The 25,190-nt window shown below is 48.4% G+C and overlaps 1 protein-coding gene across 1 annotated transcript; it reads left to right on the forward strand.

Annotated features, from left to right (window-relative positions):
• The first annotated feature begins 1,363 nt into the window (after window positions 1-1,363).
• Window positions 1,364-11,189, forward strand: NR2F1 (nuclear receptor subfamily 2 group F member 1). Its single transcript, XM_037164140.2, has 3 exons — window positions 1,364-2,126; window positions 4,534-5,061; window positions 10,155-11,189. Exons 1-3 carry the CDS (start codon window positions 1,667-1,669, stop codon window positions 10,433-10,435), a joined length of 1,269 nt encoding a protein of 422 aa, XP_037020035.1. The 5' UTR covers window positions 1,364-1,666; the 3' UTR covers window positions 10,436-11,189.
• Window positions 11,190-25,190: the final 14,001 nt, after the last annotated feature.

A 25,190-nucleotide genomic window follows, 5' to 3' on the forward strand; every position in this document is an offset into this window, starting at 1 on the left:
CTCTACCTCTCTCTCTCTCTCTCTCTTTCAATCTCTCTTCTGTCCCTCAGTCTTTCTCTGCCTTTTCTCTTTTCTCTACGTATTCTAATACTTGTTTTCCCCATATTCTTCCTCTATCTCTCCTTTTTCTCCCTCCTCCTTGTCTCTTTTACTCCATTCCTGCAAAAGAGAGAAGGCTAAACTTAAAAAAAAAAAAAAGGAGGAGGAGGAGGCACCCCCTTCATATTCTTCTTATCGTTATTTTATACATATATGATTTTTTTTTGAGGGAGGGTGCTGGTTCCCGGCTGAAGAGCACTTATTTAAAATACTAAAAAAAGAACATTTTTGGGCGATCTCCAGGGTTTTTTTAACTAGCTCTGTGTGTTATAGCAGAAGAAGCAGAAGAAGGAGCAAGAAAAAGGAAAAGAAGAGGATTATTTATTCGACCTACTTTGGATGTCTCTCTCGCTTTTTTTTTTTTTTTTGCAATTCTTTTTCTTCTGATTTTTATTTTTTCTGTTTTGCTCTGAATTCGTCGTCGGCGTGAATCTCTCGTGTTTTTCTCTCCTTCCGTCACCTCCCGAAAGAAGAAGGCAGCGAGAGCCCGGCGCCACCGGCACAACAAAAAGAGCAAAGTGTGTGATCCTCCTCGCCGGCTGCCTCCCGCTCTCCAGCGCTGCCTTCCTGAATGGCTGGCTGCGTCCGGCCCTGGACCTGGCCCCCAGACACCAGTGCACCCTGATCTCCGCCAGCAGCCTTGCCCCGCGCCCCACTCGGCTCACCGCACTCCCCTCAATCCCAAGCCCAGCGAGGGCTCCCGCCGGGACAGCGGCGGCTGCGCGGGCCGCCGGGACCTGGGCTCACGCTCCGGCTGCGGCCCGACTCCAGCTCCGACTCCGGCCCGGGCCCCAGCTCCTCCAGCGGCACTCGCCGCTGCAGCTGAGGCGGCGGCTCCAGCGGCGCCTGCAGTCGCGACCTCCTTCTCCACCGCCGTCGCCCTCGCGGTCTTCTATGTCGGCTCAGCCCGCGCTCAGCGCGTAGCCGGAGCGGCCGACGGGCGGGCGGGCGCCTGGCGCGGGTGAGCGAGTGTGTGTGCGAGTGTGTGTGTGCGCGGGGGTGCGGGCGAGGCGGAGGGCGAGTGTGTGCGCGCGCCGTGGCCCATGCCCGCCGCCCCCGGCGCTGCGCCCCGCGCCGCTCCCGGCTGCCGCCTGTGCCATTTCTGATTTTGCAACTTGGGGAAGAAGAAAAAAGCGAGAGAAGGGAGCTTGCTCTCTGGGGGGGTGGGGAGGGGGGGAAGGAGAGCGTGGCCCCCCCAGGATCGGAGAGCGGGGGGGAGCGGGCGAGGGGAGCAGGGGTGTTGCGGGGGGGGAGTCTGAGAGCCTGGGGGGGCTGCAAAAAGAGAGAAAGAAAACAGCAGGAACCACAACAAAACGCCAGCAGGGCGGGCGGGCGCGCAGCAGCAGCGGGGCGGCCGAGGCAGTAGAGGCGGCAGCGGCGGCGGCGGCGGAGGCAGCGGCCGGTGCCCGGCTCGGGCTCGGCTTCCGCGACCCCGGGGCGCCCAGTGGGCCCCCCGCCCCCTCCCCCTCCCCCCTTCCCCTTCCCCTTCCCCTCCCAGCGCGCCCGCGCGCCCCGCGGCCCTCGGCGAGCAGCTCGGCTCCCCCCAGCGCTCCCCGGGCCCAAAGATATGGCAATGGTAGTTAGCAGCTGGCGAGATCCGCAGGACGACGTGGCCGGGGGCAACCCCGGCGGCCCCAACCCCGCAGCGCAGGCAGCCCGAGGCGGCGGCGGCGCGGGCGAACAGCAGCAGCAGGCAGGCTCGGGCGCACCGCACACTCCGCAGACCCCGGGCCAGCCCGGCGCGCCCGCCACCCCCGGCACGGCAGGGGACAAGGGCCAGGGCCCGCCTGGCTCGGGCCAGAGCCAGCAGCACATCGAGTGCGTGGTGTGCGGGGACAAGTCAAGCGGCAAGCACTACGGCCAATTCACCTGCGAGGGCTGCAAAAGTTTCTTCAAGAGGAGCGTCCGCAGGAACTTAACTTACACATGCCGTGCCAACAGGAACTGTCCCATCGACCAGCACCACCGCAACCAGTGCCAATACTGCCGCCTCAAGAAGTGCCTCAAAGTGGGCATGAGGCGGGAAGGTGAATATTTCTTCTCTGCTTCTCTCCCTGAGCTTCGCCTGCCTTCCCGGCCCTCTTTCTTTTTCTCTCACGGGGGTGGCTGCTGTATGGGGCTGGGGCTTCTGCAGTCTCGACCCGTCCCAGCTTCCCTTGTCCCTGCTGCCTTCCTCCCCCCGGCGTCTCCCCCCCCCCCCCCCGCTCGTTGCCGCTGCCTCCCCCTCCCGGCCTGCGCTCCTCTCCGTGGCTCCTCCACCCCTCTCGCTGCCTGCTCTGGATTGTGTCCCTGAGATCGTGAGCTGTGGCTTAAAATCCCTTTCCTTCCTCCGTCTTGGACGTGCTCGATGTGTATCTATTTCCCGCGTGTGCGTGAGGATGCTTGGGGCTGTGCTGGCATGAACTTGGGGAGGAGTGCTTACTTCCCGCAGAAAACTTGTTTCTGTGTTTTTGCATCCCACTTTCCCCTCCATCTCTTTCTTCCCTTTATTTAACATGGGGGAGGGCTGGAGACTGGAGTACCCTGAGTAGATTCATTGCTGCATCATCCTTTTGGAAGCTTAGCATGGAAAAAGAGGAGTGAGATTTATTGCACTTGTAGGTCTAATTAGGGGAGAAGGGGGGCTTCTGGCCTGTTCACTGGTTCCCTCTTCTCTTCACCGAGCTGTGGCCGCCTCCTCCAGAGCTGTGGCCTTGTTTTCACCCCTCTACTTTGAAAGGAAAGTTTGTGGCTGAACCGTGCTTTCATAGTTGTGTCATTTTTTTAAAAGCATGATACTTGTTTTATTTCTTCATCAAACTCCACCCTCTGCTTAAATACTGCATACAAATTACAATTTACAACGGCATTTACCGATCCTTCTGATTTGGCTATAATGCATAGACTGCAGCTGGCATGAGCTTCCACATCATTTAATCCCTGTGTTGTATGGCTTTGGTTTCTTTTAACATAACTTTTGATGTTGTATTTAGATATGCTTCATGTTCATGTGGCAAGAGATGCAGCACTTTTCTTATAAATATATTTAGCCGTTTACAGTTAAAGTTTATCTCCTGACAATCATTAAAGATGTCTTATAGTCAAATTAGCAAACCAGTCAATTTTGCAGAATGCAGATTACTCCTTCTTGTAATTGACTTTAAAATTATACTTTATATGCCACAGGAAAAGAAATTGAATTCCTTCAGATCTGAAAGAGCAGGCAAATATGACGGCTTCATTTCTAGCTCCAGGGAGATTTTGTAGGCATCTGGAAAAAAAAAGGAACTTTGAGTTGTGCTCTCATTTAATTGAAAAATAACTGCCAAGTTCAAAACTATAATTAGGAAAAAAAGTATCCTAGCCATTATGTTTCAAGAGTTTGAATTGCATTGGAGCTTACATTAAAAATAGAATCAAAGCAAACTTAAGTAAACGGTGCATAACCTGCAACAAGACAGCTACGTGTACATGGACATATCTATATTAATTTGTTGGGGGAAAGAGTTCGGTAGCCCTAACTTTTTCTAAAGTTGTCTTTGTTTACATGGCAATTTAAAACGCTGGCACTGTTGAAGTAAAACATACACATTAAAAAAAAAACTTTGGTCAGCTTTAAGAACTCAAAGCATGCTTACGTTTTGCATTCAGATGGTTAATGAATCCAGTGTTTTTGCAGTTGCAAGCTCGTGCATTCACTGGGCAAAAGCTGGCTGCAGGTTGCAGTGGCACCACACAGGACAGACATTAATTATATTTCCCACTTTTTTCAATAATGTTTGGCTACTGTAAGTTCAACTTTTTCTTGATATTTTTAAATTTTCTGTTGCTTTTAACAGCGAGAACTTTGTGTGGGGAGATGGGGAGGAGGAGACAAGGGAAGGGTGCAGGATACTTGTTTTCTATTGAGAAGTTGTAAGTGATTTGTAGAGTATGTAACTTGTATCTATTTTAAGGATAATTCTATGGCATTTTTAGAGAATATGGAAACATTTTGAGCAAAACGCTGCTTGCTTGCAAATGAAGAGACAGCTAGGCATTTGCCTAGAACAACAACCGTTCTCTGGCTTCTCCTATTTATTTTCTACCCTGATTTGTTTCCCCCTGGAGGAATGAGAGGGATTTCCTTACTCTGCATGTTACTCCTTGGTGGTGGAGGGGTTGGGTGGTACTTTCTTGGCCAGGCGGGGCTGGGGGCCCTGAAGTCAGGCCTAGTTCTGGCAGGACTGGGGTGGCCAGGTGCGCAGGCGATGGCTGGACATTTCGACCTGCGGAGCTGGAGGGCCTCATCCCAGATATTTTCCTGGTCCTGACTGAGACCGAGCGTGAGAGAAAATGTGCGGGGCGCATGTGGCTACGGGAAAAGCCTCCTCATTGTGTCGGGTGCTCTGCGGCTCGGCGATGTTCGCAAACCTCCTGGATGCACATTGCCTCTTTTCTCTTTCTTTTTGTCAGCGGTTCAGCGAGGAAGAATGCCTCCAACCCAGCCCAACCCAGGCCAGTACGCACTCACCAACGGGGACCCCCTCAACGGTCACTGTTACCTATCTGGCTACATCTCTCTGCTGCTGCGCGCGGAGCCCTACCCAACGTCGCGCTACGGCAGCCAATGCATGCAGCCCAACAACATCATGGGCATCGAGAACATCTGCGAGCTGGCCGCGCGCCTGCTCTTCAGCGCCGTCGAGTGGGCCCGCAACATCCCATTCTTCCCGGATCTGCAGATCACCGACCAGGTGTCCCTTCTGCGCCTCACCTGGAGCGAGCTGTTCGTTCTCAACGCAGCCCAGTGCTCCATGCCGCTGCACGTGGCGCCGCTGCTGGCCGCCGCCGGCCTGCACGCCTCGCCCATGTCCGCCGACCGTGTCGTGGCCTTCATGGACCACATCCGCATCTTCCAGGAGCAGGTGGAGAAGCTCAAGGCGCTGCACGTCGACTCGGCCGAGTACAGCTGCCTCAAAGCCATCGTGCTGTTCACGTCAGGTGAGGCTGCGGTCGCTGGGATGGCAGGCCGCGCCAGGAGCCACGGTAGGCTCCACTCCGCCCGGCCGGGCCTCCTGGACCTCCGCCACGCCCGCCAGGCCCTCGCCTGACCTTGGGCCTGGCCGGGTCTTGCGGCCCCTGTTCCAGGACTCGGCAGGCGGCGCCGCTGCCATCTTGCCAGCGCGGCGGTGCGGGAGAGGAGGCGGCGCGGGTGCGGGCAGAGGGCGGGCGGCAGAGCCTAGCGGCCTGGTCCCCTGCGCGGGGCCGCAGCGGCAGCGGGTGCGAGTGTGCTGGGGGGAGGTGGTGCTGTGGACCCGTCTGGCTGCGCGTGTGTGCGGTGTGCTTGCGTGTGTGTGTGCGCGCGCGCCAGAACTCAGCGTTTCTGAAGGAGGAGAAGGAAGGAAAAGAACGTGGGAATGCGGCTTTTTCCTCTGTGTGGCAAGCTCCCTGGATGAGTTTCCCGACCTAGACACACACACGCACACACACGCGCGCACACACACAGAGGTGGAAAGAGAATACGTTCAAATAAATCATAAATAATCCTGCTTTATTGCTGCCCCTGATTTTCCCTTATCGGAAACCATTCATGTTTGCAGTTGCTGAGGTTATTGAGGGTCGTAAAAAACGGATTCGATCTAAACAAGAAAGATAAAAACAAAAGCAATACTGTAGAACTCGAAAGTATGGGAGGATTCCCGCCCCGGAGATAAATCTCATCGCCATGCAAAACACTCCAACATCGGAAATTTAACAGAGTGCCTCAAAAATATCAAATTAAATGTAGGCTGTGGTAACATGCATGTTAACAATTTCTCTTATGATAGATGGTTCAAATTAACTCCCAGGAAAGTGCATTAACGTAGCCTTTGAAGGCTCTGGTCTGAGCCTCTGAAAACACTGCCCGCCTTTTTTATTATTGTAACCTGCAAGAGGGAAACATATAAACACCCCGGACAGCAGGTAATGGGGAGAAATATAAACAAAGCCAGAAGGGACGCTGGTGGGGAACAGAGCTGCTCAGACTGGGTCTCGGCCTTGCCCACTGTGATTAAGGATAGCTGCAGTTTTGCCTCCATTATTGGCACTATTGTTTTTAATTCCTCCATTCAGAGAACAAATAAACTACCCTAATAAATCTATCCTAGAGCCAAGACACCCAAAGGCCAAATTAAAACCATTCTTGGGCAGAGATGGCAAACCCCTTTTCCCAAGGCCTTGGTATAATCTATCAATATTTCTTGGCTTTCATGCGTGAAGAATCGTATTTACATTGTATTAAAATGACTCTTAAATTTGCACAATATTGTAATGTAGCAAATGTAGTATTAATATCGATCTGAACAGCAGATAATTTATTTAGACAAGAGCATCTCATTTGTATGCAGGGTGGCCAGAGCCATGGACTTGGACTGCCCCCCTTTTACTTGCAGTGCAAATGCAGGTCTGCTAGTGGGAGAGGGAGTTATTCTTTGCAAGAGGATAAACTGAGAACCTTAAAACAAATGGAAGACTTATTGAATAGGCTCCTCGGTGTTTGAATGCATTTTATCTTAATAAGTCTTCTTGATAGAAACGTGTTTTTCAAAAGTGACAAAGAGCCTGGGAAGCAATGACCGGGCTGCTTTAGCTCTGGCAGGCCTGGGGCCTGGCTGGCTCTCCACTACCCAGCTCTTTAGCCAAATTAATCAGGAAGCAAGCCAGTGTCAGGGAAGCTGGGGTTTTAAAATCTCCTCCAGTGAGGTGTCTTGAAGCAGAAATGTGACTTGGAGCTGCACAGAGGTCTTCTCAAAAAAGGTCTCCATCCCTTTTCCTTGTCCTCCTAAGGTTCTTTGAACCCCTTTGACTTTTTTGATCTCCTGCCCTTTCCCAGAGAGAGGCAAGGACTTTGCAGGCTGCAGAGAAGACTGTGGAATTATTTAGCTTTTCTTTCAACTTTTCTTCCTAAAACATTCCTGTGAAAAATGTTTCTTTTAAAAAAGTTTCCTCAAAGAAGTTTCTTAAACCAAGTCTTCAAGGTGCAAGGGAGGCCGAGAAATGAACAATAACATTATTTTGTTGGAAAATTGCAAGCAGAATATCTGAAAATGGAAATAGAGCTGTCAGTAGTAATTCACCCCCCCCCCTTTCATACAACACATTGCCACTTTTGACTAAACTTGTTTTGATTGCTAACCAGAAGGGAATTCATGGGAAGCCTTCTCAAAGTCATCCAACTTTTGAGAAAACTTTGAATGATGGAAAAGACAGTTTTAGACATATTGTCCAATGAGGTTTGCTCCGGTTAAGTATTTGAAGCTGGCACAGGGGTTCCCTGCGGTGGTTTTCACATTTGGCCTCCGGATGGTATGCTTAATCCTTAATATTCTGGACAGCATCCAAGGACTAGGTCATGACCTGAACTTACTTTTTAAAAAAACTGTATTAATTCATATACCTAAATATTCCTTCAAATAAATGAGACCTTCCCTGAAAAAGAGCCATCTAGTTAACATAAATACAATAAATCCATTTTCAGTACAATAATAACTTTGATTTCTAGTTATGGCAGCTGATTACATCTATATTTCCTGAACACTAAACTCTTCTGAATGCACAACATGAAATACATTCTCCACACTACAAAGGCTAAGCCAGGAGGGCCTGAACAGTAATGGTTATTTATTTACATAATTTCTTTTCCATATACTGTAGAAGAAATATTGAAGTTTCCCACATTGACACTACCATATAAAAAGTGAGACATAGATTTTGCACATTCTGCCTCCTTTGCTTATCTGGAGTATATATAACTCATGGCATATAAATATGGACTACATTACACCCCCTGCTCACCTAGCTTTGCTACCACAAACACTCAATCCATGGAGAGCTCATGCTGTCTGTCCACAGTTGAGGGAATCCTGCTGTAGGAATGTCCACTGCAGGAATAACTCTACACTGGGAAACCAGGACCAAACCAGGGGTCCTGCTGGAAGGAGGCCATAGGGCTTGCCGGCTAGCTCCTGGCAGGCAGGACCAGCTACACGCATTCTGCCTTTAAAGGAGGGAAGGTGTCAAAGCAGCCAGCACAGGGCCCAAGCATGCCTTCACTGGGCTTCTCTCCTTTGGAGTGGCCTAGCTGGGAGAAGAATAGTGACCTTACTGTCTGTGGGCCCTAACTGTAAATATCAGATAAATATTTTACAGACCTGAGGGAATGCCATATGGGTCCTCAAAAAATCTGCTGGGGTATCAGTCAGTGGTTCCTTTTCATTTTGCATTGTGTAAAGCTGAAAGAGATCCTGTTGCATAATGGGCAGAAAATGCATGTAAAGCAAGATATATGTAAATATGAGTCTGCGTGGTGGCCATTCAGCAGAACCAGGTTAGCAAGCAGGACCAAGGGCAGACTTCAGGGTCCCCTCTCTCTAAGGAGCAAAGCCCCAAAGTGCTCCTGCCCTCACCCTGCTAGCCATAAAACCTCACTGACTTCCTACTTCAGGCCAGTGTGGATGCACCCAAAGCAGCTGGTTAGAGTGATTAGACATCTGAAAGGAACCCAGTTTGGATCTGGGGTCAAAGGAGACTTGCCTCAGAAGTTCTTGAATTATCACTAGTTTTATTTGTGTTTTTGCTTAAGGCCATAATCTTGTAGATGAAGGTGTTAGAATGCTTTGTAAATTCCAGTTCTTGAAATACAAAGACATAAAGCTCAGAAACTCAGCAGACGAAGGTTTCACTTTGAATCATTTGCTACATCTTCTTAGGGTCACACTTGTCCATTCACAATTATATAATATCCTTTTGCGGTCATTGTTGTGCGTGAATTTCTTCCCAGATCTATATGTTAGCAAGCTCTACCTTTGATCTCCAGTCAATCTCCCGAGTGGCTAAGGGCTCCTCTGTGATCTTCCTGATTTTTAAATGTTTATTGTTAATATAAGATACAGCATAAGTATTTGAACTAAGAAAGGAAGCCTTCACTTCATTCATCTGATTCCATGGTTCCTTCCATTTGCTTGCCTCTAGTTAGTTGATATAGTATAAACTGCTGTCTTGAATATTTTTAGGAGACCAAGAGCAGACTTGGTTGATATGAGATAAACACACAGGTTTTGAGATGCTGTCATTGTGTGTCAGTGCCTCCCCCCCCCTTGGTCCTCTAAAGAAAGTTTATTTCCCCAAACCCCCCTTCCTGACCTCCCAATTTTGAAGCAGCAGCAGCAGCCGCCTGTAGCCCAGCTTTGTGTCTGATCACTGAAGATGTCTCCTTTCTGCAGCCTGGAGTAACTGAGCCATATTCTTCCTGATTATTATACAGCTTACAGAGATGTGACCAATTTTCAATTAGTTGATCTAAGGCACAGATAGAAGTGTACACCCTCACCAAGGATTTGCTGCAGAATTCTTGTTTGCATGGATATCGGATCTCAAATTCTATATTGCTAACGCAAAGCATGGGCTTGATCTGATTCCAGGCACTGCCAGCCCATGATTCCTTACCCACTCTTACGTATTTGTTCACCACACAATCTAGGTTCTCCTTGAGGTTTCTGGTTGGGAGCATTTGGGTTTGAGAGGGGGATTCCAGGAAGCCTTTAAGAACTGCCTTCAGGCTGCATATTTCTTCAGGGCTTCCAAACACCTCGAAATCAGGGGGGAAGGGGGTAAAAGTCCTCCCTTTAATGAGCACAGTGGAAGGATGCTCCCCTGCAGGCAGTGGACAGGTTGCTGGGTACAGCAAACATGGCTTCAGCATCGTACATTATTTAATGCAAAGGTGAAAGAAAAAAACAAAGGGACGAGAGAGGTTGCTACCTCTGCATGTGTGTGCTTCTCTCTCCAGTTCCCCTAGGTTTGGTGGGGGTTTGATTTATTTTATTTGTATTGGTGGGGGTTTGATTTATTTTATTTGTATTGGGAGCTGGTAGAGGAATGGGATGCATGGAGGGGTGGATTTCTTTTCTTTTTTTCTTCTATTTCTTTTTTTCTCCTTTTCTCCTCAAAAAAAAAAAAAAGAAGAATTTTTAATGGCTTGTGCTGTTGCTGTTCGCTGACCTAACCATTGTGCCTCCTTCCCTTATCTCTCCTTCCTGTGGCTGCTCGGGCAGATGCCTGTGGCCTGTCGGATGCTGCCCACATCGAGAGCCTGCAGGAAAAGTCCCAGTGTGCGCTGGAGGAGTACGTGAGGAGCCAGTACCCTAACCAGCCTAGCCGCTTCGGCAAACTGCTACTGAGGCTGCCCTCGCTGCGTACCGTGTCCTCCTCAGTCATTGAGCAGCTGTTCTTCGTTCGTTTGGTAGGTAAAACCCCCATCGAAACTCTCATCCGTGATATGTTACTGTCTGGGAGCAGCTTCAACTGGCCTTACATGTCCATCCAGTGTTCCTAGACCTTGGGCACTTCCCACCTGCCCCCCACCTCCCTAGAGACTCAGAGGACCGGCAGGGGCCATGGACTCCAAAGCCTGGGGGACTCGGGGCGGCTGATGCAGAGTGCAGTGTGCTGGGCAGGCTGGGCAGGGGGGAGGAGGGCCAGGAAGGCAAGAGCAGCCCACCCTGCAGAAATGCAACCCGAGCTGCAATCCAAGAGAAAAAGAGACTCTTTTAGGATCAGATCTGTGAACACATTGGAAAGGAAAGAAAAAGGACCTTGTGTCTGGTGAGAAAAAGAAAACAATCTTTGGAAGAGAGGACCATGAGAATTTTAATGAAACAAGAGGAAACTAATGGATCTTCCAGGATTTATTGTGGACGGATGTGGATATATTCTGTACAGAAAACAACACACATGGAAGTGGACTGAATCCTATGTAGAAACACACGCACCCCCAACCATTGTTATTCATTTTGTAAGATACTAGTCTTTATTTTCATTTTTTTGTAAAATTTAAACATCGTATGCACATAAAAAAAAGGAAACAAGAATTAGGGGAAAATAACATTTTCCAAATAATTATAAAAATTGTCCTGTGTCTATGTATCTATATCTGTTTTGTATTTTTTTCTGGTTCCAAACCAGATTTCCTGTGATTCTATACTAATAATTTTTGATATAACCCTTTGCTTCTTATAATGAGTGCGATATATGTTGTCGAGGCTGTTCTTCAAGAATTAAAATTGAAGTGAAAATTTAAACAAAATAAAAGAATTTAGCAAAACCCACGTGTCTGGTTGCTTGACAGATGTCATCAGTGCAAAAGAACCCTCCAATTAAACTCTACTCCAATTATTATTAGAATGGGGAGGGGGTAAGAGTAGAGAACTTTTAAGGCTTATTACCAAGTTGGCTAGATTTATTTCCTAAACCAAGCCACTGCTTGGTTTTGTAAATTTGGAGAGCCAGGCTCTTCATGGGCCACAATGGTTAGGGAGGACCAGGACCCTTGGCTGCAAGCAGCATCCAATGGGACCTTGTGGGTAGTGGGAAGCTAGAGGCCCTGCACGCAGGTGGGCCTCAGGCTGCCCTCAGACTGGGGCAGGCCTGATGATAGGGGCAGGCGGGGCCAGTCTCAGGGCACAGTTTGCTTTGGTGACTGCAGATGGGAACTTGCCTGGCTGTAGAGATGCAGAGCACTAGAAGTAGGGACAGGGGAGGGAGAGAGTCACTCAGATACCTTTGTACCTCATGTCATGACTGGAGGGTCTGCCTGCTTCCCCAGCTCTGGAAGAGAGTTAGGGCCTCAGTGCTGGGAGCTCTGGCTTTGCTCTCCCTATGGTCAGCTGAAGAGGCCATTATGGTTTGCCCTTTTCTCCATACCCTGTGAGAGGGTTTCTATGGAGGGAGGTGCTCCAGGTCTGATAGGGCTCTCCCCACCCCACCCCACCCCCACTGCCACACTCCCCCCCACACACACCCCGTCGCCCTTAGGGATGTGGACATGAGACCTGGGAGTGGGAGTGGGGGAGCTGGACGGGAGCAGGCTCCTTTCAGAAGGTTGTTTGAGCCCTAGTGGCCCCTTGAGGGCATAAACTGCCCGCCAGGCCTCTCCTTGGGTGTGCTTGGTGGGTGGGTGGGGGGGGCGTGCTGCTCTCTGTAACAGCTTTCAGAGCATGAATGTTTTATGGGATCACAGTCAGCACTGTGAGAACACATACTGCCAAGGGAGCTTTTTCTTACCATATTAATAAAGCCAGATCTTTTAAAATAACACCTCTCACCTTCACTCCCTCCCCCAGCCCCAAACAGACCTGTCTGAGGCAAAAGCTTCACTTTCAGAAGTCATTGGCAAAGTTTTGCTTCCAATTTGCTATCTAGAAGTTTCCAGGTCCCCACCCCACTCTTTTAAAAACACATTAACAAGCTCCTCGGCTCCAACCAGCCTGAAGTTTTGATATCCCGAGTGCAGCACAGTTCAAGCAATACCATGCTGTGGAGAAACCCCTGCAGGTCCATGATCCCCAGCCAGCCTGCCTGGAGACCAGCCTGACCCTGAGAGTGGCTGAACTGGTAGGGTCTGTGGAGGGTGGAGCCCCTCGGTCTCCAGGGGCTCCTGTCTCTGACAGGCCACATTCTGAAATGTTCCTCATCCTTTGCACCCCACCCAGGAACAATGTCTTTGTGCCTGCGGTGACTGCCCTGCAGGCTGGACGCCCGAGGCAGCTGGGTCTTGGGGAGAACTCATATTTAACCACAGACCGCCTCCCAGGAAGTCCTCCTGTGCTGCCCAATGGCCGGCAGAGCCTGAGGGGTGGAGTGGAGTGGAGTGGCTGTAGCGGGGCCCAGAGGGGGAGGGGAGCTGCCACCAAACGCTCACGATCTTTCCTACATTTCTTAAAATGAGATGTAAATATATTCATTACAGTGTGATCCCTCTGATGAAAACAGATAAACATTTTTGTAGGTCTGGAACGTATTTTTCAATTAATTTCAATGTGCAGGCCCAAGCACAGGAACCCAGTGTGGGGACTGGCCCCGAAACCGAGGCCTGGACTCTACGAGGCACTCGCTCCAGGGGCCAGAGGTGACAGAACCAACCTGGCTCTGCCGGAGAGGACAGAGCGTGTCCCCTTGCCCACTGCCTAAGGAATTCCCACCACCTTTCTAAACCTGGGTCCAAGCCCAGGACGGACCAGTGTAGGAAGAGGAGCGGCCCATCTTGTGTCCTCACAGAGTCCCCCACAGGCTCAGTCTGGGGACCAGGAACCGGGAAGCCCTGGGGCTGCGGAACTGGAGGAGACAGAGGTGGTCTGCTCCTGCGGGCTGCTGGTGATGGGTTTCTCCTGTGCTGTCTCCATGGTGGCTGGGCGCGGTCCTCGCCTGCATTGTCCATAGAGAGACAATCGTCTCCAGAGGTCTTCGTGTGTCTCAATCAGAGAGACAGAGGCTCTCAGGGACTCAGGAGCCGCGTGGGCGTCCCTGCCGGGCTGTACACGCTGCCGGCACCAAGGCCTTCTCCCAGAGCGCGCGGTCGGGACCCATGAATATGCCCGCAGTAAGGGCATGTTTAGAAGCTGAGACGACGGCCCCTCGGGCAAGGAAGGAGCCTTCGGACAACCAGGAATAGCCCTTGAGGCTTCCTGTGACCCACAGGCTGCCTGAAGGCCTGGCGAGTGGGCCGCGGCCCGGCTCCCCCTTGCAGCGCAGAGGGGCAGCTACAAGCGCCGGGCTGCCCGGCTCAGTGCTTGGGGCTCCTCAGCCCCTGGCAGCCCCTGGGCGGAAGGTGACCTGCAGCGGGCCGCAGTCTCCGCCTGGGTGGCTGCCCCGGGGCCCTGAGTGGGGAACCCGTCTCGGGGCCCAGCGCCAGGGGGAGCCGTGGGACCCGGGTGTGAGGCCGCGAGGCCGCAGGCAGGTGGCCAGACTGCGCACCCGCGGCCTGCAGGGCCCGCTCAGGCCCGGGCGTCCGCACCGCAGGGCGGGGGACCGGGCGGGGGGAGAGCAGGGGGCCTCCAGGCGGAATCGCATCCGAAATGTCGGGGAGGAGGCCCACACGCGGTGACCTCCCTGCCGAAACTGCCCACGACATGGGAAAGTCAAACGTTCCCTTTTCCACCCCAACTCTTGCTGGGCCACCAGCACTTTGAAGTCGGTTTAAACTACGTTAGTCGCAGCTTTACTTAAAACACCAAAAAGGCTACCTCGGGACCTGTCTCCTCCAAGAAGCTCCAGGGAGCGAGGCAGTGCCTCGTCCGCTGCCCTGGACGAGAACTGGTGCGAGCGAGTTCAGATGCGCCTGGGCGTGGACACGCTCACCCTGACCCGCGGCCCTGCCTGGAAGACGCCCGGCGGCGGCGGGGACGTGTCCCGGGGGTGGGTGACGCGAAGGCCTGGGGGAGGGGGCGGACTGGGCCCCACGCCTGGGCTCGGGCAACCTGTCTCGGGGAGCCCCGAGGGGCTCGGCCGCTCGGCTCCTCGAGGCCCCACTGCCCAGCTGTGCGGGACCCTCAGGGTCACTGGGGCTCCACCTGACCTGTTCTGCTTGGAGCAGGCAAAAAGCTTATTTTTGAAAAATTCGTTTTCCTCTCTCTGCTCCCCTCAGGTAGGAGATGCAAGACAGTCCTTGCATCTCTCACAGTGGCAGAACCGCCTCCCGTAAGCTTCCGGATCCCTCAGAGAGAACCTCCTGGAGGTCCCTGAAAACGAGAAACCTTGAGGGAGCACGGGGTGGGCACGCAGGGGGACGGGAGTGGCGACTCACGACACTCTTGTTAGAGGGCCTGCTCAGGGTCCGCGGCGTCACCGGGCCTTCAACTTGGAAAGCCAAAGAGTTCTATTCCTAAATGACTTAAAGACCCATTTACCTCTGTCGTGTTCTATTCATCAAGCCACAAGTTGAGAGTTCCTAACATGAAACTATTTGTTTGCTTACACAACCAGCTGGGCGCAATTTCACGTCTGAGATATCTATCTGAAAGCGCCTCTCATTTATTATCTCTCCCTGTCAGCGAATCCATTTTCCAGCTCCCCCTTCCCCCTTTGGAGTTGTTTGTTTGTTTGTTTGTTTGTTTGTTTGTTTTTGGTGGGACTGTTTGCCTGGGAGGACCTAGGGCTGGAATGCTCCCTGGGGAGCGACCGCTCCCAGCGCGGTTTCTGCTGTGCCCAAAGTGCATGGACCAGGGTGCGGCAGACACTCGCTCGCTGCAGTCGCCACCATTGACCCCTGCCAGCCGGCAGGACGGTGTGGGGGGCCGGGCAGCCTGTGGGCCTGGCGGGACACAGCTGCCTTTCTCTCTGGATGTCCTCCCTGCTAGCTCTCCCAGAGTAAGCCTCAACCACCTGTGCGAGGAGGGGATGGGAAGTAGGCCCGGAGGGGGGCCCAGGAGCCTCTCTCGGAGATGGGAGCCTGAGATGTGGATTTGAGAGATGCTTTCACAAAGCCTCACCTAGTCCCGTGGGGCCAATTTCTTCTCTCCGGGTCCAGAGCGCGAGTGAGTAACCAAGATGTAAATAGTTTTGTGATGGGTTGGGGGAGGGGGTAGAGCGTTTATTGTGTGTGCTGAGGGGAGAAGGCTGCACGTGGTTTCAATTTTAAAGCACAAAGAAATAACATGCAATGGAAAAAAGGGGTTTATGAATGTAATTGAGAGGAAAGAAAACAATTAACACGGTGCAAGGTTGCACACTCGATTCTCCACCCCTCTCCTTCTCTTCTACCCCAATTTTGAGAAATCCGGATCAGGTGAATAGCGCAGGCAGTTGAATCTGGCTGATAAGGAAACCTCAGATGGAGATCGCAGTGATGGGTGGATAACGGTGTCTATCCATCTCCTAGTTGGCCGAGGCCTCCTCCAACGAAGCTGAAAACAAGGGATCAAATCCCCAAGTCCAGCATCTAAAATATCCCCAGTTGTAAAGATGGAAAGGAGAAGGGGTGTTTGTAAGGGAAGGAAGAGGGAGAAAGAGAGAGAGAGACTTCTTTAAGGCAGACCAGGCTGGTCTCTGCAGGCTATCCTATTGTGTTGATTTACGAAGACATTTGCTGTATATAACGTTTAAGGCTGATAATATCATTGCTCGGCCAGATAAATAAAGCGTTGGCCCAATGGTGGGGTCAGCGATCGATCTCTGGGCTCAGAGGAAAAAGGAAACAGACAGGGTCGAGCACAAGGCTCTGTCTGCATGCTTGTCAGTCGGCATGCAGGAGCCCGAGTGTGTGTGAGCGTCAGGGTATGCAAGAGAGAACCAAGTCTTCAGCTGGCCAAGAGGCTCATTAGCATTCCTAACCCATGGACCTGTGCTGACAACTAACAGAGATATCCCGCTCACCACCGGGCCTCCTCTCCTTTTGTCTTCAGATCTGGGGGAGAAAAAGATTTCTTGGTGGAAGCTGGAGCCTGAACTTCCATGTGGTTGTTGGAAATTCAGGCTATTTAAAAAAAAAAAAAAAGATGTTTCCAGGACCTTGCCTGATCTAATACTCTGCTTTTAAAAACTTCCTCCCTAAAGAAGGAACTTTTTTTTTTTTGCTTTTCTCTCTCAAAGTGTAACATGTTGTTGAAACTCCAAACTTAATGAGAAAAAAATATCCTCTGAAAATATTTTGCCATTTCTACTTTTTGACATTGCAGAGAGGTGGATGTTTATATGTTTGGCTCACATACACATGTAAAGCTGGTTCTTTTAGCTAAAGACTTCTGGAGATTGCTTGAGCTTTTTGTTTCTCTTCTTTCTTGTGCTTTTTTTGTTATGATAAAGTTCATCTTATTTTCTATAATGAATGCCCTGCTTATTACTTTATCACTCTCCCTTGTTTAAATAAAGTACATCATTCAAAATTAAATAGGAGCTAATTTTGTATTAACTGTCAGAAGCAAATTTAGAGGCTTCCACTATTTTAAGAAACATTTTTAAATTATATTCATTTATGAAGCTTAATCACCTCACACCTATTTTGGGGTCAGTATCTTTTAACCATATTGCACAGGGAAAAATATGTATCCACTTTGCTCTCCTCGATCTGTGCCTTGAACTCCATCGAAGGAGGCAGATAGTTTTACATCAGAGTGTACAAATTATCCCATGTTGACAGATGTTTGTCACTTAGTAACTTCTTTCCAAGTTTTTCCCCCTCCCCTATGGCCCTCTTTCTAGCTTGCTTTGTTGTTTTAAAATATGCATGTCTCTCACTGGAATGCCAGTCACGAGTGCAAACTTTGTGTCCAACCTCCCACATGAAATGATCCTTTTAGAGGGAACTCGATATGTCTCAATCTGCACTTCACTCAAAGCCTCTGGGTACCAGCCACTCACTCACTGGTCCTGGCTCCAAAATAACTCAGCAGAAAACGAGTTTCCAACTAAAAATCCCCTCGAATGTCTCCCAGGGAAGAAATATAGCTCCTATAATTAAAGGAGGCAACGGCCAGAGGGGGAATGCAGCCGGCAGCCTTAAAAAAAAAGTAAGAGTTTTATTTATTTGCTGATTGAACTTGGGTTGTCATAACCAGCAGGTTTATCCACACTGGAAGTGCTGGAGGTTTGAACTGTGTGTGCACAGAGAGAGAGAGGTGGGGAGGAAAGGAAGGGGAAGAGAGGATGACATGGAGTAGGAAGGATGAAAGAGACGAGGACAACATTGTGAGGGAGAAAATGAACTCTGTGGACAGTGTGATGTGGAAAATTTCCTAGCACCAGATTTGAGTAAGAACATGTAGCTGAGAAATATGGGGAGTGGGGACTCAGAAGAGATGAGGGTATAATCATAGTTAACTCTTAAATGTGGGGTATCATGAGGAAAAGGAGGACTCTGTTTTCCCTGGAAAAGTAATGTGACAGCAGGAAAATTATTAGCTATTTTGTGTGTGGCGGTTTTGGTATGTGGGGGGTGGAATTAAAGGAGGGAAACTGGAGAGAAGGGAAGAAGTTCCAGGACTCAAAGCAGAAGTGTCATGGAGCCAGAAGCTTCCACTCTCCTTGGCAAAAGTTGCCTAGTAGGTGTGGATATGAAATCTTCCCTAGAACACATCAGTTTTGCCTCTTATTTTAATAGGTCTTATCTATTTGAGCTGATTCTGTCATTAGATCCACTTATAAAATGATTGGACTCACAGGATGAAGAACACCTTCCAATCTCTCCGGACCACCTCCCCAAAGCTTCAAATCAGAAAAAGTGCTCTGGCCGGGCAGCTCATTTCTATTAAAAAGGCAAAACTTTAGCACTGATGAAAAACAGATGAATTTTTTTCCCCTCTCTCTGAAACAGTTACTCTCTTTTACTGATGTGAAGTGACGTCAGCAATGCCTGTCCTATCCCCTTGGAGAGAAGGGAGAGAGGAGGAGGGGATGGAAGGAAGGAGCTGGGAGAAAGGGCTACAGAAAGAGAGAAAGAGCTAGCAGGGACAAGAGGGAGAAGGGAGGGGTCCGGAGCAGAGAAGTAGAATGAATATCCTACACTTTTGGGCCAAAATTCCACAAAGTCTAGGCAAAACAATGCTTTAGAAGCTGATGATTGATAGGACACCTTTCTCTACCCTCACCCGATCTACATATTCTAACATATGGAAAGCTTACAGGCCCTGTGCACTTATAGAAGCCGATAATGCATTAGCTCTCAGCAATATTTACAGCACCACTTTTAATACACACCAGATGGTTCGCGACTGTGCCGCCTCAGCCAGCTCACTCCTCGATTTTACTCAGCGGCACTTTGTTGCAATTACGCTCCATGCTGAGACCAATTTTATTGGTGACCTATTTTTCATATTTGCAGCATTTTATGTTAAAAACCTCCTCTCTGGCCTTTTTGTAAAGGGCAGTGCTCAGAAAGGGAGAGCTTCGGAGGACGGAGTGGCTGTCTAGGTGGATATTAATATTTATCATGATGTTACCTACCTCGGGTTTAAGTGAGTAAACCGGATAGACATAAGTAGTCCGGTCATTATGTTTGTTCACTCACCCCCTGTTTGTCAGACCCCTACGGACTGTCTACACGGCGCGCTTGCCTCAGAGTCAATACATCGGACCATAAATATTGTATTCCATTAATTATCACGCCACTGGCTTATCCTGGGCGCCGGCGTCCTCGAGCGACGCAGGGCAAATGAGGACGCTTCCTGAGCATATTTCTAGGCTGGGAACCCCGCTGAAATTTTCTTTCTCGGTGCGTGGGAATTCCTAGAGCCCGAGCGACTGGCTCACCCCAGACCGGGCCTGCGGCTGGCTGGCCAGGGAAGGGGGGTGCGGCGGGCGAAGGCCACCGCCAGGAGCGCTCGGTACCTGTTATCTTGCCACGCAGAAGGCCACAGGGAGAATCCCATTTGGCACGCCAGGAAAGGCTTTCAACTTTATCTCCAGCCATGTAAATATTCCCGAGTGCCCGAATGAGGGACTTTGTTTTGCACAGAACAATATAAATATCCTATTTGCTGCGACACAGGTGTGCTCTTCTTACCCAAACTCTCCCCCCCCCGTTTATAATAACTCTTTATACCCCTTTCCCCCGGTTAAAAAAATCACAGATGTTTACTTTATTGATATAACCTAAACCATGGTTAGGCTGAGAATAATATGCCTCAACTAACAGTCATTTAGCAAATAATAGAGGCGTTCTGGATGCTTTCCAATGTTACACATGTACTTGGTCATAAAATGATACGTGAAAAAATTAACATCTGCTTTCCTAAAATAAAGTGTGCCAAGTAGCTTTTTATGAATGCTTTCCTCATTTTAAAAAGAAATATGGAGAGATAAACTGGCACCCAGATGTATAGCATATTTATAATGGTTTTAGGATTTAAAGGTAGCTATTCATTGCACAAGCCATTTAAAAACTGACGGTTTAAAAGCTACTTAACCCCAGACATCTTTGATTCCTGAAGAGTCTTCCAAATTTTATTATTTAAAGAGGAATTTACTGTAATTTAATTGCATATCAAGGCAGAACTATGTGCAAGTCGGGGCACTGCAGCCCGAGCTCAACAGAAATTCCAACTTGCCTTTTATTTACCTAATTTCTCAGCAAGGTTCCCAGGCCCTTAAGAAGACAGAACTGGAAAGTTGAGTTGGGCTCTTTTTTGTTGTTGTTTAATTCCACTATTAGGAAATGAGGCCTACCTTTGAATTATTTCATTAGGATTTGGCCTTTTGGGGGAAGGGGTGGGAACCATAATCATTAGTGGCTTTTTATTATTTCTACAATAAATGGCTAGATTCTTTGTTGAATAAGCTGCTTGAATGTTTTGCAGATGTTCCACTTAGACCAAATCTGACCCCCTATTTCCTCCCAAATAAGTCGCTTAAACTCTCCCACCAGTGCATTTACTGGAGAGCATGCCCCCCCCCTTTTCTGGCAAGTTTATAAGTGTAGAACATATTCTTATGAAATTTCCACCTAACTGCACACACACACAAATACATTCACACACACACACACACACACACACACTCCCATACTCCCACCCACTGAGCCTCTGAGCGTGGCAGAGGGTAAGGGAAGAGAAAAAAAAGAGACAAGAAACTGGTGAGGCGGAATGGGAAGGAGGAGGGAAGTCAGCGCAGTGGTTACACCCTGTGCGGAGGCGCGCCCTCCCCGGGCCCCTCACCCCGCTTTGTGCCTTTGGTTGAAACAAGGGGGGTGGCCCCGATCCGTTTCCCCCAAAGTGATGGGAATCTTGATTTGTTAAGTGCTTGGGGCGTCTGCCTAAGGTGTTCGGGCCATCCCGGGGTGCCGAGGCCAAGCTGGGTAGCCCCGCAACCATGCGGGGAGCATCCCTTCCGCCGCACCGCCCCAGCCGCTGCGACCGCGCGTGGGGACCGCGGGGCTTAACAAAGGGCTCCGTGGGGCGCGCGCACGTGACGGGCTCCAGCGCCGCGTCGCGGGCCGGCCGCCGGGAGAGGCCTCCAGCCAGGGTGCCGCGTGGCTTCTTGACAGAAAAGGCACCGCCGGCCTCGGGCCGCTGCGCCGGCTGCGCTCTGCCCTGTCGGGAGGAGGACTTGTCTGGCTGCGCGTCGGAGGAGCCGCACCTCTCATCTCTCCGGCTCTTACTTGAAAAGCACTTGGAAGAAACTGTGTGTGCGGGGAGGGCCGCGGGGTGGGCCGGGGCCAGGCTGCTAGGCTGAGGGGGGCCGGCTGGTGGGTGGATGGGAGGTGCTGGAAGAAACAGCTCCTTTCTGAGTGACAGGACTCCTTTTCAAAGGGCAAACAGGAGAGGGGAAAAAAAGATTCTAATATGAATAGGAGAATTTTCAAGGTTTCGAAGAGTTACTTCCCCTCCCCCCTTTTAAGACAGATCCTTTCTTTCCTTTTTTTTTTTTTTTTTTTTTTAAGAAAGTGCCTGGGCAAACGTGCCTTGATGTGTTTCAGGTTCAAGAATGACCTATTAACTTAAAAAATCTTTTTTGCTTGATAAAAATTATTGAAACATTTTAACAAGATTTTGTGGGCTCACCAGAGTGCTTAAAGCAGCAGAGTAATCACGACGGTATATTTGTGAGGCAAACAAAGGGAATATCTCACAAAGTTCTCCCTTAGCCCAGTAACAAAACCTGTCACATCTTTACTTCTTACTAGAAAAGAGACAGGGTCCTTGTTTGAACACCTCTAAGGTGATTATTAGATGCCTCTGTGAGAAATCAGATTGGGAGAGGAAAGCTCATCACACACACGGATTTTTAAAAGCCTGCCTGTATTTGTAATTTAACCTTAGAAACACTTTTATTATCTCCATTCTCAACCCTAGCTTTTTTTCTTTAATTGTTGGAGGACCATGCCTTACCGAGGAGAAACCCTTTCTTTAAAAGAGATTTAAACCCACAGTACCAGTTGTTTGTTGTCGTTGCCGTGATTATGATGGTTATTATGTCATCCCCTCCTTTTTGCACTTGATCTGATGAGAGAACTTTTTAAAAGAGTGTGAAATGAAGGACACAAAGACAGTATATTAATGAAAAGAAGAAAGTGGCCCTTTTAATGAGAACTAAAGAAAACTCAAATGTAGATGAAGTGTACCGTAAAAGCTGCTTCAAAGTCCATCTTAATTCCCTTGGGCTCAGTCATCGCGAACATGTGATAATTGGGAGTTCTGCACGGAGGTAAGGCAGCCACGGGGTGGGGAGGCATGCAGATTGCCTCCCTGCCCTATAATTCCAAATACAGTTTAACCAAGAACTTGGAGATCTTACAGAACCCAGATTTGGCTACTTTATTTTCAAGTGCTACCTTACTTTTAAAGTTTTTTTTTTCTTCTTCAGTAACTGTGCTCACCAAGGGACTTCATCCTCTGACCCATTCCACTCCCAGCTGGTCAGTACCTGCTGGGTGATATTCTAGGTTTGGACTATTTTGTGATCAACTCTTGTTTAATTTTTTATTTATTTTCGGACCTAAGCCTTTCTGGATCACAAAAGTCCCCACAAGCAACACAGCAATAAATCCGAACAAAAATAAGACAGATTTCCTCATCGATGTGTAATAAAGTTAAAGGACATTGTTTTGTCAGACAAGCGCTAAGTAGAAAATAAATCTCAGAGTCTGGGGAAACAAAACGGAGCGCTGCTGGCATGTGTGTAAATTTACTTTTAAAAGCAATAAATCAATGTTAAATTAAACAGCTGGGTACCCTGTCTAAGAGAAGGTTCCATGTTTAAGAAGAACTTGATGGGAGAAATGTTCTATTTAACAAGACACCAAAAAAAAAGTTAAATTTTTATTGTTATCCGAGGCAAGATTGGCCTGGGAAGTTCCCTGAACTTCAGAGAGGAAGGAGGAAAGAAGAGGCAGCATGAATTGTATCTCCTTTCCATCCTCAGATCTTTACATATATTTTCAGGCGTAAGGAGACAAGTAGATTTCATAGAAATGTTTTAGATGTTTTGTAAATTGTCGACTAAACTCTGACACCTCTCTTTATTGGCTTAAGTTTGTTAGGTGGGTTGTGATTTTTGTAGGATTTTTTTCTGCAAATACTATAATCTGTGGAGATATTTTAATAAGTACTTCTCAATGTGGTAGTTTTGCACAGTAAATAGCATAGCAGGAAAATAAAGGGATCTGTTATTTCATATCTGTTATGCCTGTTTTAATTGAAAAGCAAAGCTGAGATTATAATAGCATTTAAAACTCAACTGTAATGTTTTAATATTCATTTTCAAAGGTTTGTTTGTTTGATTGGTTCTTTTTTAAACAAAATACTTCACTAGGAACAATCGTATGTGTGGGTGGGGGCAGGGGGCAGAACAATAGAAAACCCAAGCTCTGGCGCTGTAGTCTAAGAACAATGTGAATCAATGAGTTATTACAAAAGCAATATCCAATATCAGGAACTTACAAGTAGTTTAAAACTAGTATGTATGTACACTGGATCCCTCCCATCCCAATCCTAAAATGAAATTCCAAAAAGAATGAACAGAAGTTCTTTAGAAAGCACACATATTATTGAGATGGACCCTCTTAGTTTTTTGAATTGAGATCGACTGGATTAAAAAAAGAACATGGGGTTTTTGCCTAAACAGAAACCAGGAGATTACTCTTTACTTTCTTCATCACAATCCCAGAAGCATTGCCTTGTTAACCTAGTTCTATAGAATATTCATGTAATTAGTTAACATCATTTAAACTTAAAAAAATAAAAAGGGCTGTTTTAAACCCCCCAAATTACAAACTAAGAGGAATATTTGGCAGCATTCTAGCTACCTTTGATTTTCTTCAGCCAAAGGCAATATCAAAGATCTGGTTGCCTGGAGAAAAATAAAGTTATATTATTCATATTTAGAAGGCAGCCTTCAGTTTCCATGGCCATCCGTGGCTTGTTAAGTAACTCTGGGTCTTATGCCACTTAGAGATAGCTCAAATTGCCTGTCAGGAGATGATTGGGCAGTCTTGTAAACTCAGAATGACTTCTCAAACCCTGCTAGGTCTTCCCAGCGATGTGCTTTCCTCTGCGCTGAAGCCCTGGGAGTCATGTCAGCCCAAGGTGAGCCTTTCAGGCGCTGCCCCTTGTCCCCATCTGGAGAGAAAGGTGCAGAATTAGACACTGGACTGGTTTTGGGGTTGGGGGTGCCGGGAACAGGAAGGCCGCTTGTTCTAATTAAAGACAATAAGCAGCCCTGTGAGGAGCTGTCCTCTAGCCTTAGCTTGAGGCAGAAAGGGTCTGTCTCACCTCAGTAGTTAAGTTTTTATGAGCTGGCTGGTGGGGTGAGAAGCAGAAACCTGCAGGTAGCGCTGGGCTCAGGTGAGACTGGGCTGGCGGTTAAGTCGCAGCAGGTGCAGCGTGCAGTCAGTCCCCCTTTGCCTCCCAGTTCCCTGGTCTCCTGTGTTCTGTGCTTGACTCCACGCACTTTGATTCTAACTTTGCTTGCTAGATGGCGCTCGGTGTCTCAGGACCTACCATTTCAGAATTAAAGCTGCTTTTTAGCACAGTTGTTCTCAACTAGCTGTGACCATTTGATTAGCACAGTGCTGGTAATATTATTATTGCCCTTATTTTTGTCGTCCTTGTCCCCTTTTTGATGAAGGTAGAATCCAAGTGGGACCTTCCTACCTCAATCTGTATAATAAAATTTAGTGAATAGTAAATCCGAATAGTAGAATTCAATGAAACTGCACCTGAATTTGGGGCATATTTATGGCTCAATTACTCGTTCTGATACATTTGAAGCACTTTAGTAACTTTTCCTCCAGTAATCTGATTGAGGTTTTTAGGGAGAAGATAAATCAGCAGGTCCAGATGGCTATTTACAACCCTTGAGGTTGACCACCAGAGTCCACCGCCGGCTCCCACCACTGCCGCCCATTCCTGTTTCAGGACGAATTCAGCTGGTTGTAGGGAACTTATTACTTTCATTTATTATTATGGTATAGAATTAATTGATTCTAAAATCATTATAATTTGTTTAAAGCCCAAATACTAAAATCCATGTCCACAAAGAGAAGTGTTTTAATATTAGTAACACAAGTCACCACAAAGCTTGTTTCACATGAAGGATGATTTGTGGATTCTGATGTATATTTACTTTAATCACTAAGTGATTCTTCTCAGATATTCAAAAGGCCTTTTTTAAAGCACTTCTTTGTGTTGAAGCACAATGAGACAGAAAATCAATAGTTCTAAGTTTCTGATGAAAAAAATTAAGATGAGCCAAAAGGATCTGTGTATTGTTTTGTCCAATGAAGATGTCACTTTCACAGTACCCACCACTCTCCTACCACTGTGTGTCTCTTAAGAAAAGGTTGCAGGTGAGGAAGGCAAATGAAAGAAAAAAAAAGAAAAGAA

Source organism: Artibeus jamaicensis, unplaced genomic scaffold, assembly GCF_021234435.1.
Source record: "Artibeus jamaicensis isolate MK-2021 breed Jamaican fruit bat unplaced genomic scaffold, CSHL_Jam_final contig_3214, whole genome shotgun sequence".
NCBI classification, from domain to species: Eukaryota; Metazoa; Chordata; class Mammalia; order Chiroptera; family Phyllostomidae; genus Artibeus; species Artibeus jamaicensis.